At 40.1% G+C, this 18,700-nt stretch overlaps 1 protein-coding gene across 19 annotated transcripts in view; it reads left to right on the top strand.

Moving 5' to 3' along the window:
- Positions 1–18,700, top strand: part of ZSWIM8 (zinc finger SWIM-type containing 8) — a 73,972-nt gene that overhangs the window by 24,525 nt on the left and 30,747 nt on the right. For all 19 annotated transcript variants that reach the window (XM_084525763.1, XM_084525762.1, XM_084525758.1 and 16 more), the window contains exons 2-9: positions 3,566–3,719; positions 4,913–5,007; positions 9,988–10,160; positions 11,924–12,031; positions 14,640–14,721; positions 15,735–15,855; positions 16,217–16,418; positions 17,307–17,482. In XM_084525763.1, coding sequence (XP_084381889.1) covers positions 3,566–3,719; positions 4,913–5,007; positions 9,988–10,160; positions 11,924–12,031; positions 14,640–14,721; positions 15,735–15,855; positions 16,217–16,418; positions 17,307–17,482 — 1,111 coding nt within the window. The remainder of the gene's footprint in view (positions 1–3,565; positions 3,720–4,912; positions 5,008–9,987; positions 10,161–11,923; positions 12,032–14,639; positions 14,722–15,734; positions 15,856–16,216; positions 16,419–17,306; positions 17,483–18,700) is intronic.

The raw sequence follows: 18,700 nt of genomic DNA, 5'->3' as shown, positions 1-18,700 counted from the left end.
CATACTGATAGAATAATAAGCAGAATGCTTTTGCTTTGCTGTTTTTCTGTCAACCCAGTCTGACTTTAGCATTTCTAATCTGACCTTCACAACCCGCAGCAAATAGCTGTAAAAAGGAATACCATCCACTTGTAGTCATACAGTTCTTTGAAAAAATGCACAGACATTTCACCTGATACTGAAGTCTTTTTTTTTTCATTTGTTATACCTTTGTGGATAGAGGTCACGTAGGCGTTACCTCTTTTTTAGTACTGTGTAATGAAAGACTTGGATAAAGTGCCTCTATACAAAAAGTGTGGTTAAACCCACAAAAACTACCTCTCCTTTCATTGCTCAGAGTTATTTCAAGGATTAATGTGCCTCAGTTTGCACCTTCTGTTGTATCTACTACTGCTGCAGTAACAGCAATGATATTTAAGATGATTGTGTTGTACTAATTAAAAATAGTGATTATTTTTACTGACGTGCATTGGCTGTCAAAAGTGGAAATGAGAAGACTTGTCCACCAGATCTTTTTTATCTCCTTGCTGTAAAGAAAAGGAAAATCCACTTTACCATCGCTGTTCATTTTACATTCTGCTGCTCTCACATTTGTGGATAGGATTAAAAAAAAAAAATAGAGGCTCCATATAGAATGTAGAATAAAAAACACAGGCAATGGAGAAATAATGCTGTGAAGGTAAAAGACTCTATCTGTGAGAAGGGAATGCTGCCTAATGAATCCAATTTCACTGCAACCAAAAAATCACAAAAGTGGATATTTGCAAACTGTATGTTCTTTCCATATTTATGTAATCCTACTGTTTGACAGGTCTGTTCAGTACTGGGGGAGATGCTGGCTGTTTTGCTGCGTGCATGCATTTTCAAAGCCCTCTCCCTTCCTCTCTTGTTCGCAGCTGCTCTGACTGGAGGGCATCTCTGGGCAGTGGGTGAGAAAACATTGCCGACATCAGGGCTGCAGCTCTCCCTGGATATGTTGCGTGGAGGCCAGTGGAGAGGGGAAGCTGAGGGACTGATTGGTTTACATGCTGGCTTCTAAGGGTGGGTAAGAAGCTGGTTAGGGAGGTGAAGAGATGTAACACTGAATGCCTGAAACTCTATTAATTAGGCTTTTGGCAACAGGGTCAGGAAGCCAGGGAACCAAGGCTGCTGTGGGACAGGAGGTGATCTCAGTAAAGCAGTGGGGTCCTTGCATGGAGAGCTGTGATGTTATTGGCATAAGCAAAACTTAGAAGAGTGCTGTGACTGGTGTGTTAGGATGCATGGTTACAGGCTTTTCTGAAGGGACAGGCAGGGCAGGCGAGGCATGGGTTGGCGCCGCGTGTAATGGAGGGGCTTGCTGCTGGCAATGGCATGGTTGAAAGCCTGTGGAAAAGGATTAAGGGACAAGCAAATAAAGTGGATGTTGTTGTGGGAGTCTTCTGTAGGCCACCCAGCCAGGATGATGCCAATAAATTAATCATAAAGGAACTAAGAGATGAGATACCTCTAGATTTAGCACCCTTGTTCTTATGGATGATTTTAACTGGCCAGATGTGAACTGGGAGTATCCCACAGATATGATAAAAACAGGCCCAGGAGATTGCTAAAACACCTTGGTGATAGCTTCTTGGTACAGGTACTGAGGGAGCCGACTAGGAAAGGGGCCCCCCCAAATGTGCTGCTTGTTAACAGAGAGGGTCTGGCGAAGGGGCGGTTGGCGGCCATCTTGTGCACAGTCACCATGCGGTGGTTGAGTTTAACACCTGTGGTGATAGGTGGCAGAGCCCTGAGCTGGAGGACCATGACTATGGGAACAGTAAACTCGCAGGCAACACTAAACTTGTGCAGAATTTGCTGCTCTAGGTGGGTGCACGTAAGTCTATGGGGCCCGATAGGTCTCATATCAGCTTATTCGGAGAGCTGGCTGATGTTACTGAGTCTTGGGAATCTGGAGAGGTCCCAGTCAACTGGAAGCTGGCAAACATTGTTCCAGTTTACAAGAAGGGCATGAAAGAAGACCCTAATGATTACAGGCCTGTCAGTATCACTTCTGTTCCTGGTAAAGTTATGGAGAAAGTTATTCTGGTAGTTACTAGAAAATGCCTGAAAGACAATGCGGTCATTGGTCACAGCCAACACGTGTTCATGAGGGGAAAAGTCCTGTTTAATGAACTAAATTTCCTTCAAGTTTCTTCATTTCCTTTAAAATAAGGTTACCCATCTAGTACCTAGAGGGCAAGACGTATGAGGAGCGGCTGAGGGCCCTTGGTTTGTTCAGCCCCGAGCAGAGCAGGCTGAGGGGAGGCCTCATGGCGGCCTGCAGCTCCCTCACGAGGGGAGCGGAGGGGCAGGCGCTGAGCTCTGCTATCTCGGGACAGTGACAGGACCCGAGGGAACGGCATGGAGCTGGGACAGGGGAGGGTCAGGCAGGGTGTTGGGGAAAGGTTCTGCACCCAGAGGGTGGTCGGGCACTGGGACAGGCTCCCCAGGGTAGATTTTAAACTCAACCACCGCATGGTGACTGTGCACAAGTTGGCCGCCAATCGCCACTTCACCAGACCCTCTCTGTTAACAAGCAACACATCTGGGGGGGTCCCTTTCCTAGTCGGCTCCCCAGGTCATGGCACCGAGCCTGACAGAATTCAAGCAGAGTTTGGACATTGCTCTCACACACGTGGTTTGATTTTTGGGTAGTGCTGTGTAGAGCCAGGAAGTGGACTCCATGATCCTTGTGGCTCCTTTCCAACTTAGGATACTCTATGATTCTATGAACATAAGCCTGGTGTTTCATTATGGAGTGTAATGTAGCTCAGAGCAAAGCAGAAACATAGGGTTCCCTTAGCCTCATGATAAGAAATATTTATCTGTGCTTAAAAATGTAAAAAGTAATTTGGTAGAAAGAACGTGATGAATTTTATTTATAGAAAGCTCTTATGCCCTTGGTTAAGATCCTCAGAAGTTCACTGTAGTCAGCAGTCTACAAATGTGAATTCCCAGTTGCTTTTGTAAAGAACTTGAAATATAAAGACAGATAGAAGAAAGGTAGAGGAGAGGGGTGAAAACAAAAATTCTGTTTTAAATGAAAGCCTTGCAAATTGCAAAATCCTGGACGTAACCAAAAAGTCAACACTAAGGTTCCCGGACAATCCATTGCTCTCTTGTGCATATACATTGTACTAATTCTTCTCTGTGTAATCATGTGGTGTTCACAGGATGTTGGCTGCCATATTGTAAAATATGTTAAGTATTTGCTTACCACAAGTCTTACTAAATGGTTTTAGCTTTGTCAGGAGACAAAGTTAGAGTTACCAACATCCACTATATAGGCTAGTGCAGCTGTCCTGATGAAGGACTGGATATTCATCAGTGTGTTCCTACCTATGCCTTGTAGGGGCTGAAAACAAACATAAAGTTGGCAGGCAGTTCTTCAGAAAACTTCTATGCTGCATTTTACTGTATTATCAAAATTGGTCTTTGGTGAGATAAGAGAGGAAGTGGAAGAGCTGCCTGCTCTGATCTCTTTAGCCTCTCTTGAGTTCAGTTCCTTCAATGGTTAATTGCATTTTGTTTCTTGTCTTGCCAGATGGGCTGGTGATCCCATTGGTGGAACTGTCTGCAAAGCAGGTTGCATTTCACATTCCATTCGAGGTCGTGGAGAAAGTTTATCCTCCAGTGCCTGAGCAACTGCAGCTTCGGATCGCCTTCTGGAGTTTCCCTGAAAATGAGGAAGATATTAGGTAATGCATACTGTTTCTGCTTCATTGTCTTATGGAAAAATTCTCTTCACTAGAGAATTACTGTCCATTTAATGTCCTGTATGACCACTGCTCCTGCTGTTGATATGTGCATTTTGTAAAATGTGGATGGGTTAATGTGGGATATGCCATGATACGGAATTTTACTGTGGGGTGAGCTGCTCTGCATGTTTCCCAGGAAGAAAACATACATGTGTGTGTTCTGTGTGTAAATGATAGCAGTGTAAATGCACACTTTAGTTTGCTGACAAAAACCTGTTTGTAAAGTTTTGTCCTTTCATAAGTCTTATGTAGTGTTCTGTCCAGTTTGAATCTGTTTCTTGAATTAGAACTTAACTGAACTCAGAAATGATTGGGGAAGGCTATCTCAACAGGCTGTGCAAGCTTTTTATTGGTGTAAGTAGGAGAATAGGAATTTGCTGAGTACATCAGTGGTAAGAGTGAATATAGCCAGGGAGATGATCATATTTCGTATGTTTCCACATAAATTGGTTGAGCATGTAGTCAAAAAACTCCGTTATTAGATCTTTTAGCAATGTATCTTTCTGAAGCTTTTTTTTTTTTTTTTTTTTTTTTTAAACAACTATAGGATGCCTACCTGTGTAAATGTGCATCCATAATTTTGTGGGAAAGTATGGTATTACTGTCTTTTAGAAAGAATCATCCTGATAATTCTTAGATTCTTGTGTCTAACACTCTGGTATCAGGTGAGGGAGGTGGTGTCAGAAGTGCTGATACATAAAGAATTATAAAGATCACCTGTGATGGACTAGAGCAAGCCAGGTGTTGGTTGTACATGCTCATTATTCTGATGAGCACAGGTGTAAAAATCTCAGATGATCATGTGGGTAACTCATCCAGAAGTAGGAATTTTACTTTTGCTTGCTAACATTGGACCCTGAAGTGATTTTAGGTTGTGAATGTATTTGTATTCCAGAGTCTTTAGGTTGAAATTACTAGAAATGTCAGTGGCTGTATGCAAACCCAGTTAGGAAGAGACTAATGGTTTTTATGGTTGAAGTGTAATAGAGAAATGGCAGAAAAAAAGCTAGATTTCACCTTAAAGATGAAGATAGCAAGTATTTGTTGAAAGCTAAGTTAGAAATGCAAAAGTGAATGCAATGTGAAGCTTCTCAAAAACAGATGATCTTATATGTTATGTTTATCTCTTACAGGTTGTACTCATGTTTGGCAAATGGCAGTGCAGATGAGTTCCAGCGAGGGGAACAGCTTTTCCGGGTGAGGGCAGTCAAAGACCCTCTCCAGATAGGTAAGAACTCTACAGTTTCATGTCTCAATACATTTCAGATTCCCCAAACCATATCTCCAGTGATATGACCATGTCTCAAAACTAGCTTTTTTGGTATCCTAGACCCAGTGCTTACGTGTATTTTTGTAATGTGTTGAGCTAAATAGTATGTTTATTTCAGTATCAATCAACTCAACTGTAAAATTGAGTGAAAAGACAGAAATGTCCTACAAATTAGATCCTTAATCTGCCTCAGCATTTTGGGAAAAACTTTATAGAATGCTTTTGTCTCCATAATGCTTAAATTTCTCATTAATAAAGGGAACTTGGCTTTCTGGTAGTCTGATCCAATTAATGCCTTGCCTAACATGTATGTATGGCAGAGGTGAAGTTTACAAGTCTTAAATAGTATTCTTATAGCAAAAGAATTGTATTTATAATACAGCTACTCTTGTAGTACTAAGGCAGAAGGAAAACCCTGTTGCTGGATAGTGAGTTTTATCCCTTCTCACTTACCTTGCTCATTTTACGTTTTACAGTTATGAAAACTAATTTTATCTTAAACAAGGAACTGGACTCTGGATTTTTCATGAAATCTGTTGAAGTGAGAAATAATGTTGAGTTAGTTTTTCTAGTGACAGCTGTAAGACAGGAAGGAGTTATGTGAAATGGGCAACTCTAATAATGATAGCAGGCATCTTGGGAATAGAAGCGAAGTACTTCCTCATACATCAGGTATATTGAAGTTGTCAGTAAGACCAGGTAGTAATTTTGGATCATCAACAAAACTGAGCTAAATAGAATAAAATTGAATTTTGCCTACATAGACCTTCGATGTCAGGACTGAGATGCTGCAAGAGGCCTTTAAGGCTGAACTTCAGGAGGATAACTGTTTGAGACAAAATGACTTAACAATGAAACTGGCAGAAATTCAGTAATTCCTGGGACTTCAATAGTGGAAAAGAGCAAAATATTTAATACACAATGCTAAGACTGTGTTTAAAACCTGTTTCAGTAATAAATTAAAATTGAAAGGAGGTATAGAAAAACTTAAATAAACAAAGTCTGGGAATGTTAGTTCAAAACCTATGCTTGGGGGAGGAGGAAAGGAGTAGGAAAAAGAGGGGGTGGTGAACAACACAAGGGAGGAACTTCTTGACCACACATACAGCAACTGAACTTCTTAACAAAGGATTGTGTGTGGAAGGGAAGGAAGTAACTTTGTTTAAATAGTAGCATTGTTTCCTCCTTTGGAGAGGAACTTTGTCTAAGGAAGGATTTTTTTCTCTGAATAGCAGCTCAGAAGAGAGGCAGTACATGTTGGGTGGATGTCAGTTCACTTGTTTACTGTAAATGATTTTACAGTGTGTGGTTGCAGTTTGAATTTCATATATGGACAAACATGAAAATAAATGTAGGAAATGAAGCAACCATTTGAGAGGGGATTTGATTTTGGGGGGAGTCAGCAGTGTATTGTGATGTTATGATCAGTTGGACAAAGGTTGAAATGTGCTTTGTGCTCTTCTCTCTGTGGTGGTTTCACTCTGATGGGCAGCTAATCTTCACCACAACTGCTCTCTTGCTACCGCTCCTCAAAGGAAGACAGGGAGAAAATACGATAGGGGAAGGCTCAAGGGCTGTGATAAAGACAGGGAGATTGCTCACCAATTACTGTCACAGGCAAAACAGACTACGTGTAAGGAGATAATTCTTAATAGGCAATAACTAAAAGCAAACTAAAAACACCTTCCCCCCCATATCTACCCCCTTCTATCTCCTATCCCAAGCAGTGCAGATGAACGGGGCTGCGGTCAGTCCATAACACTTCATCTGCTGCTCCTTCAGGGTCACTCTTGGCCCCTGCTCTAGCGTGGGGTCCCTCGCACGGGATGCTGTCCTTCCCAAACAGATCTTGTGTGGGCTTCCCACACGCTGTAGCTCTTCAAGAGCTGCTCTAGTATGGGTCCATACCATGGGGTCTATCTTTTGGGAACAGATTGCTCAAGAAAGGGTCTCCTCAGCTCCCATAGAACTGTCTATTTAACAACTCCCATCATCCCTGCTCCTTTGTGGGCTGCGGTGCCAGGAGTTGGACTTGATGATCCTTATAGGTCCCTTCCAACTTAGGATATTCTATTCTATGATTCTCTCCATGGGCTGCAGCTCCAGCCCAGGGAGCTGGGGAGCAAATAAAAAGCATCTGTGTTTCATGGGACCTAGTCTGGGTAGCAGCTGATTTTTTTTTTAGCTTTTCTGTTTGATCAAACCATGTGTCTTAATTGAATATCACGGACGACAGTATGCTGCTACCTCTTCACTGTGCTAAGACCTGCTTCATGAGTGCAGTAGATTGCTCCCGGCATGTTGTGTAGTGCATCCTAGCCGAGTATCTTCTGAAGTGCTGGTACTGGCTGCTTGACAAATTTGGTCTAGGCATAGGTTAACTGTTGGACTTGATCTCAGAGATCTTTTCCAACCCAAATGATTCTATAAGTAGTAAATGTTGTGGCTGTAAGAAGTCTAAGATGCACTTTATGTGCAGAAGCCTAAATGCTTTCACAGAAGCGCTAATCTTGCTCTGTGCAGAGAATTAAAAAAAATGGTAGTGAGACTCGTGACAAAGCGATTCCTCTGGCCTGCAGCCCGTTTGTGAGGTCTCCTGGAGTGGAGCTAGCTAAGAATAGAAATAAATACATCTTTTTTTTTTTTTTTTTTTTTTTTTGGTGGGCTACGTGCAGTTGTAGAATGAATGCTACTGGTACATTTAGACAGTTTTTAAAAATGTACGGCTATGCATGGAGTAGATAAGCTGGTACCAGATAGAGAGTGCAGGGGGTGAATGGGAGGGAAGAACACTCCTTGGCCTTGTGACCTCCTTGGGGTAACTGGGTCAGTAAGTGCATGGTGCAGTGAGCATGATTCTTGTCTTCATGTTTAAGCAGGCAAGTCTGCAATCTGCAAATAGTTGCAGTTTGACTGTAAAAAAGTACAGTTTGATGGCCATTTCTTTAAACAGGAGTTTTGGGGTAGGGAGTCCAGAATGGTCTCCCTCACTGCCACCGTTTTAGTCTCTGCAGGTTCAGACTTTTATAAGCTGTGCAGTGAACTGAATTGTGGTATTAGTTTCCTGTGCCATCCCCCAAGCAGTTGTTCAGTACAGCAAGATGGCAGTGCAAAAGAATCAGATGGATCTGCTGGAATTGGCATTGCCGGTGGCAGACATGTTCATTAAGCTACAGTTTGAGTTGAAGCTTGTGATAGGTCATGCTGAAGCCCTGAAGTTTTCTTTGTCTCTCTTTATACTAATTCTTCCCTCTTTGCCTTTAATCAGTTAGCTGTCTTCATATGCAAATAAAAATATCACGGTAGGAGCTTGAGGAGAGTGCATAGCTGTGACCCACTCTTCTCTAACACCCTTAGAATACTTATTTTTCTTGGTGAAATAGAATTGCTGCAATTACAATTTGTGAAGTGCTTAATTTGCTTTTGTGAAAATTAGGGCATTTTGGCATTAGTCTGAGATGCTTCTAGTATACCAGAAGGACTAGCTGAACTGTTTGGGTTCTATTATCGAAGTGTAGAATACAAAATAGAACTGTAGCTAGTAATAAGCAGTGCAGTAATTTTGTGGTGAGTGCCTTCTTTTGTTTTGATTCTGTTCCAATTGCTAAAATGGCTGAAGAATTTGGGTGGCATTATGTGTACTAATCAAAATAATCACCCACATCAGGAAGAGGATTTTAATACTGGTGAACAAGAGAAATAGAAAGGTTAAGTAAGGTAAAAGCAAGTTTGTGTTGGCATGGGGATTGTATTTTGAGGAGGAAATACTGCACATTGTTTTAAATGAGATTTAGTAGGTCATGTGCATGAACACTGTTACTGTAATTTTCTCGCAATATCGTAATAAAAGTTCAGTAGTGTGGGTTGATAATGTACTTGCCTGTGCTGATGATGGAGAAACTGTTTGAATCATTTGTCACAAGCCGTATTTTTTTCACTTAAAGTAGATTGTTGGACTGAATTTTGGTTGCGGCTTTGATAAGCTTTGTGCTTTCCATGCTGCATTAAAACTGAATTTAAGACTGGTGAAAAGGTTTTGAGGCTGATATTCATTGCTATAAATGATGATGAACTGGTGATTGGAACCTTAAAGACAAACAGGAGATTCATTCTCCTGATGGCCTTTTCCTGCTTGTAATACGTGTGCCTTTGGATAATCATATCTGCAGAGGAAGCCTCGTTTTGAGTACCACTGGTATGCACTGTACATGAGGTTATATGAAGCCAAGTCTTGTTAAAGTGTTTTATTATCCTGCCTGAGATGAGATTCATAATTTGTGTGTTTGATCACAAATGAATGAGACTGGATTCTTTTAAGTGTTATTTTTGAAATTTTCCTTTTTTGGTACTTTAGTCTAAGCAAGTGTTGTTTGTATGTTTTCTGAGTGCAGGGTTTATAAAAGTGGGGTTTTGCAAAATTTCAAGTAGGTATGTAATTTGTGAGAAATTGGTAGCCTGTGAAGCCACAACTTGACAGTAAGTGTTCAGGTATAAGTGCTGCCTTCTTTAGTTCACTGCAGAATCGTGAAAATTAATAGAGTGGGAACTAATTCTGAAGAAGCCACCTAACCTGTTCTTTTGCATTATTGCTAGAGTTCATAAACGTGGTAATCACGCCTAAAATATGTGTAGTCTGACTTTGACCCTGTGATCAAAAAGTCCCACTTTTCAGTGTTAGCTTTATCCGGTCCTGCTTGTCTTTGTAAAATATAAATTAATATATTAAAATCTGGTAATTTAAAACCTTTTACAATGTGTTTTGCTTTTCTGCTAATACACAGCTGATTGGGAAGAAAGGAGTGCTAGAGACTAACTTGTAGGTGTCATTGCTAGACATAGAGTTTTGCTGTTTAAATGCCACATACCTAAATTTCCATGCTATCTGAATATGTCTTCCAGGCACCAGTATAGTAACTTTCGACTTTTGAATTTTAACAGGTTTCCATCTGAGTGCCACTGTGGTACCCCCACAGATGGTGCCACCCAAAGGTGCATACAACGTGGCAGTGATGTTTGACCGATGCAGGATCACGTCATGCAGTTGTACCTGCGGAGCTGGGGCCAAGTGGTGTGCTCACGTCGTGGCGCTCTGCCTCTTCCGGATACACAATGTAGGCCTTTAAATACACTTCTACTCTTCCCTAGGTATCCTCTTCTCTGAGTCTCTTGTCATTACCATTTTATGCAGCATGCACTCTCTTTAGGGAAATTGGTTTTGGCACTCCTTTTGGTTACAGATTGTGCAAATGTGCACTCACAGTTGCAGTCTGCAGTGTGAATTGACTGAGGCTCTAAACTGCAGAATGTCCTTTGATAATGTACAAATTGCTAAGAGTAGATGCAGAGTCCTTTTTGGACCCTTCCTGTTTCTCATTTCAATGCAAAAATTACTCATTCTTTCTTCAGTCTGCAGGAGTGGAAGGTCACCAATACTTAATCTTTTATTAAAAGTCTTGGGAAATGTGGGATTTGAAAGCTCTTTCTTGAGGTTGTTTGATCACTGAGAGTGCATAAGAAGTCATTTTGATCACAGTTGGCCTTTATGTCCACCAGTTCACTTATACACATAGTGAGACAGATAAGTGTCATTTTTGCTTGTAGATTTCAAACAGTACGTTTATAATTTTACTTGACTGCTAGCATTCTGCATGGCCTTGCATAGAGTGAAAAATGGGTACTTCTTGCCCAGGGACTCCAGGTGAAAACAGGTGGAATCGACCTGAGACACAGAAGTTGAGGGTTCAGACTTGTATGCAGATTTATTTCTTCAGTCTTTAGGAAGCAATGAGAAATATATCTTAAGGAAGGATTAAGCTTGGTTGATTGAAGGAAACAGAAGCTTCTCTGCTGTTACGGAATCTTTTATAGCTAACATGGTTATTTATGATTAATTCCAGATTCTTAAATGAGTGCTGATAACCTCCTGAAGCTTGTTTACATTTCACACTGGACAATCATAATAGGATTAAATTAATACTCGGATGTAGTCTCATTCAAATATCAGTATACTTTTTGTACTTAGAGCAGGAGAATTGGCAAAAAAATAGGTTCTGCTTTGAAAGACTTCCATTATAAAAAGTAGATATTAAAAGTGAGGATAGGAAACAAATTCTAAATTACACTATTTATGTTCAGAAAGTTTGGATCCTTTGTAAGACAGAAATCACCCTTTCCCCTGATCCTTTCTTCCACCTGAAAGTGACAGTGAAATCATTTTCATGTTTGTGTATTCTGACTGCTGACACTAGTGAGATACAAGCCAAGGGATATTGCTCTGGGTAGACAAATCAATATCAGAAGCATCTTTATTACCAAAGTGCTCTCTCCTGATTCCAGCTTAAATTTTATGTGTGTTTCATTTGGGTACTTTTTTTCTGTATATCGAAAAAGGTTAAGAAACTAGTATTCATTTTATGATCTATTGTTTTAAGATATTGAGAAGGAGTGATTTTGAGATTGAAGTCAAAATCTCAAATGAGATAAATGAGGCAGTTGTGATTCTGTGAAACGGTCTCCTACAGAGCCGGTTGCTTTGCCAGAAGCTTAAAGAATAATGTCCTATTTTAGAGGTTTGTTTGTGAAATCCCTGCCAGTATTTGTGCAATTGCTAGCAACAACAGATCTTAAGCGCAGCTGTTAAAGCAGTTTCCTTGACAAGAAACTCTTAAAAACAGTTTTGATAAAACTTAGACAGCTTATTTGCATCTTATCTGCAACACTCCACATAATTACAGGGGGGAAGAATTGTCTGCCAAAGCCAAGCATGATATGCATCAACATGGCCACTGTTCATGACACTTTATCTGCTCGCTGGGCACAGGTTCATTATGTCTGACCTGGTAATGACAGTTTATATCTCCTTTTCTTCCTTCAGGCATCTGCGGTATGCTTACGAGCACCTGTTTCTGAGTCCTTGTCTCGGCTACAAAGAGACCAATTGCAAAAATTTGCTCAGTACCTAATCAGCGAACTTCCACAACAGGTAAATTGGGACGGTCAATAGGACTGATTTTTTGTTAAATTGGGTTATTGCTATTTTGGGTGAATTTATGTGATGTCTTTTGTTGCCAGATCACCAGTTATGCTATTTGATTGTGAGTTGCCGAAAAAGCTTTTAGTTCTTGCCCTTTTCAAGCTTGCCATTCTATTATTTGACAATTGTCTGTTGTCAAGTAAAAGATTAAAAGTGTCTTAGAAGAAGAAAGAAGAGTGATGTCGATTCATGTTAGCATAAATGTGCACTTAGCTTGTGGAAGTAAAGTTCGAACCCAGTAAAATAAAGCACAGTTGTGAAAAACATGGGTCAGAATAAAACAGGTTATTCTTTTTGTGTTTTGTGGATGGATAAATGGAGAAGGCTACACAAGGGATGCACTGTAAAAACATAGCCTAGGTAGGTACTTTCTAATGTACCCAACTGGTGACCTTTTGACTTTGCCCAATGCAGCCTCTTGATTCAAAAGAATCATTTGGGTTATGCAAAGTAATAGGTGTGATGTTTTGTTAGTCGAAGACAAAATCTGCTTTATTATTCCTTAAATATCTACACCATTCAAGGTCAGGTCATTTCTATAATCTGCCTAAAATGCTAGCTCAAATTGCATAAAAATACCCAAGTAACTGCAAAATGTTTGCTTTAAAATTAAGAATATAAGGGTTTGGGAACTTTTTATGATGGCTCAACCAAACGAGGCTGAGAAACGGTGGCCTACATGAGTATCTGTCACATTTCAGTAGTGAGTGTATTAATTATGTCAAAGACTTACAATACTGTCAGTGTGTGCCTAGAATTTGTATTATGACAGTGTGCCTGGGACACTAAGATATTCTATTGCTAAAACATCCCCTGACTTTCCTACAGAAATAGTAATCTTCTTATGAGATCGTATAATATGAAAATGATTAAAAAAAGAACTGTTTTTTGTTGCTGAAATTTAAACACCAACAGCGTGTGCTTCTTGCTTTGTTACATAAAAGACAAAGCTTTTCTTTTCTCCTTAAGATCTGAAAGTCCTATGTCACTAGTCTGCTTGAAAAGGAGGGTTTTAAAAGGTTAGTAGTGGTACTACTAGTTTCCTGAGGATCATGTGAATTGCGTGTGTGATATAATGCTTTCATATATTCTGTCTACTCCTTTTTTGCAAGGTTTGTTTCTCCTTTCATATGTACCAGCTGTGCATCTAGGAACATCTGGACAATTTAATTATTTCTGTCTTTCCGGATAACCATAGGATCATCACAGAGTTATAGAATGGCTTGAGTTGAAAGGGACCTTAAAGGTCATCTACTTCCAACCATTCTATCATAGGCAGGGATGCCACCCACTAGATCAGGTTGGCAAGGGCCCCATCCAAACTGACCCTGAACATCTCCAGGGATGGGGCATCCACAACTTCACTGGGCAACCAGTTCCAGTGCCTCACCAGTCTCTGAGTAAAGGATTTCTTCCTTATATCTAATCTAAATCTACCCTCATTTAGTTTAAAGCCACTACTCCTTGTCCTATCACTACACTCCCTGACAAAGAGTACCTCCCCAGCTTTCTTGTAGGCCCCCTTTGGGTATTAGAAGGCCTATATTCTATTTTGTAGAAATGTAAAATGTCCTTTTGAAATGTTTTCTTCTGTCTGTTTGGATGCGTCCATATTATTTGCAAATATAATGGTGTACTGAATATTCCTTGCTTTACAGTAAATGTGATCTTTAACCACAGTTGTTGTGCAGGAAGAGGTGGGGGGTTACCAGATGTTCTGCTGCAAGTCATTTCAATCCTAACTATTTTATATGCCCAACCTGTTGTTAGTGTGCATGATAAGGACTAAACGGATCTAAGGTCTCTCATCCCAGACTTAGATTGAAAGTGAGGGAAGAACTGTTTTCTGCTATGCATTTTTCTTTCAAAAAGGCCAAATTATGTGTATGTCTACTCGGGATTTTGCTGTCAGGTGTGAGTCTTATCTCCTTATGCCATGAACTGGCCGGTAGCTATGATGGTATTAATTTAGTGCTGAGATTCTATTAGTTTACTGCTGAGCCATATATACATGTATGTGGTTTCTGTGCTAAAGGCATGGTAAATGAGCTAAAGGCTGTCTGAAAAGTTATGTATAGATGTAACTTACAGTTTGTTCCTCTGTTCTTATTACTTTATTTTAGTGAAATGAATTTTGGAACATGAAATACAGAACATTCATAGTGTAGGAAAACGGTGACAGTGACTGCAGTCATTTCCATATTGCCCAGAGCTGGCTGCAGTAGCACAGTCTGTTTGTTGTCTCCTCCTCAAGAAAAGAGAAAGGAACTAATAACCTACAATGCTTCTGTTTACTTCTTAGGGTGTGAGCATAGAAAAGAAGTCTTGCATATAAGTTTGCTTTAAGAGAGGAGAGAAGGAAGTCTAACAGCTGGTTTGCTGTTGGATTATCTTTAGCACCCTCTACCGTCCTTTCTGAGAACATGACTGTGTACTTGATACTTCTGATGTGAGAGTCCCTCAGTTGGGAAAATCCAGGCAAATATTTGGCTGCATATATTGGGGTAAGAAACACCATGTATATTGTATATATTGAAAGTTTCTTTCATGTTTGCAGATTCTTCCAACTGCTCAGCGCTTGCTCGATGAGCTGTTATCTTCTCAGTCCACTGCCATCAACACAGTGTGTGGAGCCCCAGGTAACCTTGATACATGTTATTTCAGTAATTTGTGTCAAAGATAGGAAGCAGATGTATTTCCATTGCTTTGAGTTTTTGAAATGATGGGTTACAAACTACCTGGGATTGCAGGTAGAGGTCAAAGTAAAAGGGATAAGTAGAAGCATGCATGCGGTTAAGCTACCAGAAATTGTTAGTGTGATGGACTCCTTGGAGTATATGCAGGGGAAGGGAGCATCAGGCAGCGCACCTTTTCTAACAGAAGATTTTTCTTCTGTTAGCTCCGATTAGATTAGATTTTTCTGTTTAGCTCCGTGTTAATTATGGACTCCTGGAAATGCTGGTTGGAGTGAACTTCTCCAGCCTGCTACTTGAAACAAGATTATTGGCAACCCTCAAATGGGTTAGCTGTGTCTTGGGCTAACTTAGCTAAGTCTTGGTTACCAGAGAAGTTACAGAGTATTGCAGTACTACTGTATTACTCTTATGGTCAAGAATTTTTTCCTACTATCCACTATAAGTACCCCATTTTTATTATCTTGCACTGCTGATAAGAGTTTGTGACTCCAAGTAGTTGTAGGATGTTAATGATAACCCTTCACCTTTTTTTTCTTAGTCGGAACAGTCCCAGCCTCTCTTCATAGATCAGTGTTCCATTCCCCCCACTGTTTTCATATCCCTCTGCTATCTCCTGTCTGGTTTCTCAGTATCATTCCTGGACTGAAAGATTCAAAACTGAATACAGTATTTTAGGTGTAGCTTTAGCAGTGATGAACAGAGGGGTATAAAATAAGTTCATCGAATTGGCTAGCAGTGCTTTTTTTAAAATGGGAGTCGCGTCTCCCGTGTAAGTGTTGCCAGTTGTTCAGGTAATGTAACAATAACATTTTGAGATATTTCTGAATAGTGAGTTGAAAATGGGTGAAATAAACTGAGTAACACTGCTTGTATGCTCCCCATAATCTCTGTGGTTGGGCAACAGAGGAAAATCTCTTTAAAATCTGCAAAACCTGTGTATGTGTTCTTGTGTCAAGATCCCACTGCTGGACCCTCTGCATCAGATCAAAGCACCTGGTACTTAGATGAATCTACTCTGAGTGACAACATAAAGAAAACCCTTCATAAATTCTGTGGACCCTCTCCTGTTGTTTTCAGGTAAATTGTTTTCTACTGAAGGGAAAATGTAATACTCATGTAATCTGTGAGCTTATTCACTGTATAGTATGTACCCTTACGCGATTCCGTGGCATGAAGGATGCTTAGTTTTGAGGTAACTTTTCTGGATTGTATTTTTGCATCGGTTGTCCAATGTTACTTCAGTAGAGCACATTGTATTTGCACAGTACCTTATTGTGCGGTTTTCTCAGTCTCATTATGTGTCCTCTCTTCTAAATTATGCATATCTGTCCCATTTAAGATGCAAATATACTTTTGGATATAGCATATACTCAGGATTTTGTGTGGCTTTGCTTGATTTCATTTTTTTCTCATCCCTGTGTTGCTATTTTATCCACAGTGATGTGAATTCAATGTACCTCTCTTCCACGGAGCCACCAGCTGCTGCTGAGTGGGCCTGTCTCCTGCGTCCCCTGCGAGGAAGAGAGCCCGAGGGAATCTGGAACCTGCTTTCTATCGTGCGGGAGATGTTTAAGAGACGGGATAGCAATGCTGCTCCTTTGCTGGAGATTCTGACTGACCAGTGTCTCAACTATGAACAGGTATCTGAGCCTCTTTGCTACAGAGGAAAAAATTCTGGGGAATCAGGCTGAGTCAATGACTGATCCTACATGTCTGTACAATCCATCTCTAAATAACTTTTTTGATAACAGCCTATATTCATTATGGGCATATATTTCTCCACGCTAAACTTATGTTGTAGCTTGCTCTTGCTCTGGCTCAGTGTTGCCCCAGCAACACTGTATCCCCGAAATACCTCAACCTTTTTAACACCAATATATGGAGTCTGAACTGTTTTGTTCAGCAAATTTGTTCTGATTTCTGGCCAGTCAAGGTGATTTATTGTAATGATTTTTTTCCTAAACAAGTACATCACATATGAGCTGTTACTTTTATAAAGCCTAAAGAAATGTGTTGGGCGAACCTGAACCTCAGGTTCTTTGGTTATTGTTGTAGACAATATATTTTGATGGGTCTAAGTAGTGATTTTTTTGATATTTTTGTAATTAATATTAGGAAAAATGTTTTCTTTGGCAGTTTAGGACACTGATCTCACTCTAATATAAAATGCAGTGCACGTTTCCTTATTACCTTATCACATACTTCAACTTCAAGCAGGAGAAAGGAAATGCTTCATTTATCACATTTGTTCGCTTTTTTTCCTCCAGATGTGAAGGCCTCTAGCAAGAGAACCTCCTGCGAGTGCTTTGTTTTGTTCTGTGGGCATGTGCCTTCCAAACAGAAAAAAAAAAATGAGGCCCTTAGTTCTCACAAACCAATACAGCTTTAATGTTCTCAGCTATTTTGAAGTCAAATGAGAACATGGTACTAACTTCAGCTTCTGTTTCCTTGTGGGTATTGTAGTTAAGTGAGAACAAGGAGTGGGATGTTAACCACAACACAGCTCCACTGAACATTTTCTTCTGCAGATAACCGGCTGGTGGTACAGTGTGAGAACGTCTGCATCACACAGCAGTGCTAGCGGCCACACTGGGCGCAGCAATGGCCAGTCAGAAGTAGCTGCTCATGCCTGTGCGAGTATGTGTGATGAGATGGTAGTTCTTTGGAGGCTGGCTGTCCTAGACCCAACTATTAGTCCACAGAGGTGAGTACCAAAGTCAGATAATCTAATGGGAGCTAGAACTCTTTAACCAATGGACACCGTCCTCCCGTTTATTTTTGTCATGTGCAAACGCACTCAGGAGTTTTCTCCTGTAGATGACCTGTGTTTGTGTCATTACCTCATTGACTGTTCAACCGTCACCCAGTCCTTTTGGAGCGTGTGCTATGTAAGGCTGAAGAGCATTGTAATTGCCTTTAACTTAATTGCTTTTGCTGCTTAGTTTTAGCAACATCATGTAGTGTGAATAATTTGTTGTTTTCTGGGAGTTTTGTTTTACACATGAGTGTATGTCTGCATTTCAGTGTCCCAGTGGAGAACATTTATTTGAGTGGTAATACAGCCTTCTAATAAATTTTAATGCTTTTTGAATTTAACTGTTTGGCAATTTAATGTATTTTGCTATTGTCTATTTCAAGATGAACCATTTATTGCTTTCTGTGTACTTACGGAGCTTATTCTCTACAGTGTATTGACAAACAGTGTCACTGGTGTATTATTTTCTGTCAGTGTTTTCAATCATCTGAGGAAATACTGAGAAGCTTATGCAGGCTTCTGAACCAGATTGTGCCTTGGTAAATCACTACCAACTTTATGTAGCACAACTTGAATAGCAGTTGAGATATTGGTGGCTTACGTTGAAAAACTGTGGTCAGCATTGTGATAATATTTTTAGTACGTGCAGTCTGTGAAGTGCAGGGTGCTAAATATATTGAAAATGTCTAATGAGAAATATATGGTCAGAAAAAGTTCTAAGAACAGATGAAAACAGGATGGTATTTTAAATACAATCACATGTGAACAGCATTTGCTTTCGGTGAATTGTTGCATAACGTTAGTACAGTACCGTATCCTTGTAAGGTACACCAGGGACACTAAATACCTGCAGTTTCTGACTTGTAAAGTTTACGGTATGAAGCAGGTAAATACAGCAGATGAAGACAAGTCAACAATTGTAGGAAACTGGGAATGAGGTTTAAAATAAACACAAACATCAATCAAATCATATAGAAAAATCACAAAAGGCTTTTAATAAAGTATGTAATAGTGCTACATATATTCACATTCCAGCTATCTGGTGCAGTTCAAATTTGCTCAGATTTACTTGAGCTCATGTATAATTGAAATACTTCTGCTTGATTTCCTATTCTCTTGGCATTTTAATAGTCACCAGAAGAACCTTCTTCTATCCATCCTTGCTAT

Source organism: Aythya ferina (genome assembly GCF_964211825.1).
Source record: "Aythya ferina genome assembly, chromosome: 7".
NCBI classification, from domain to species: Eukaryota; Metazoa; Chordata; class Aves; order Anseriformes; family Anatidae; genus Aythya; species Aythya ferina.
This window is presented reverse-complemented; position numbering and strand designations above follow the sequence as displayed.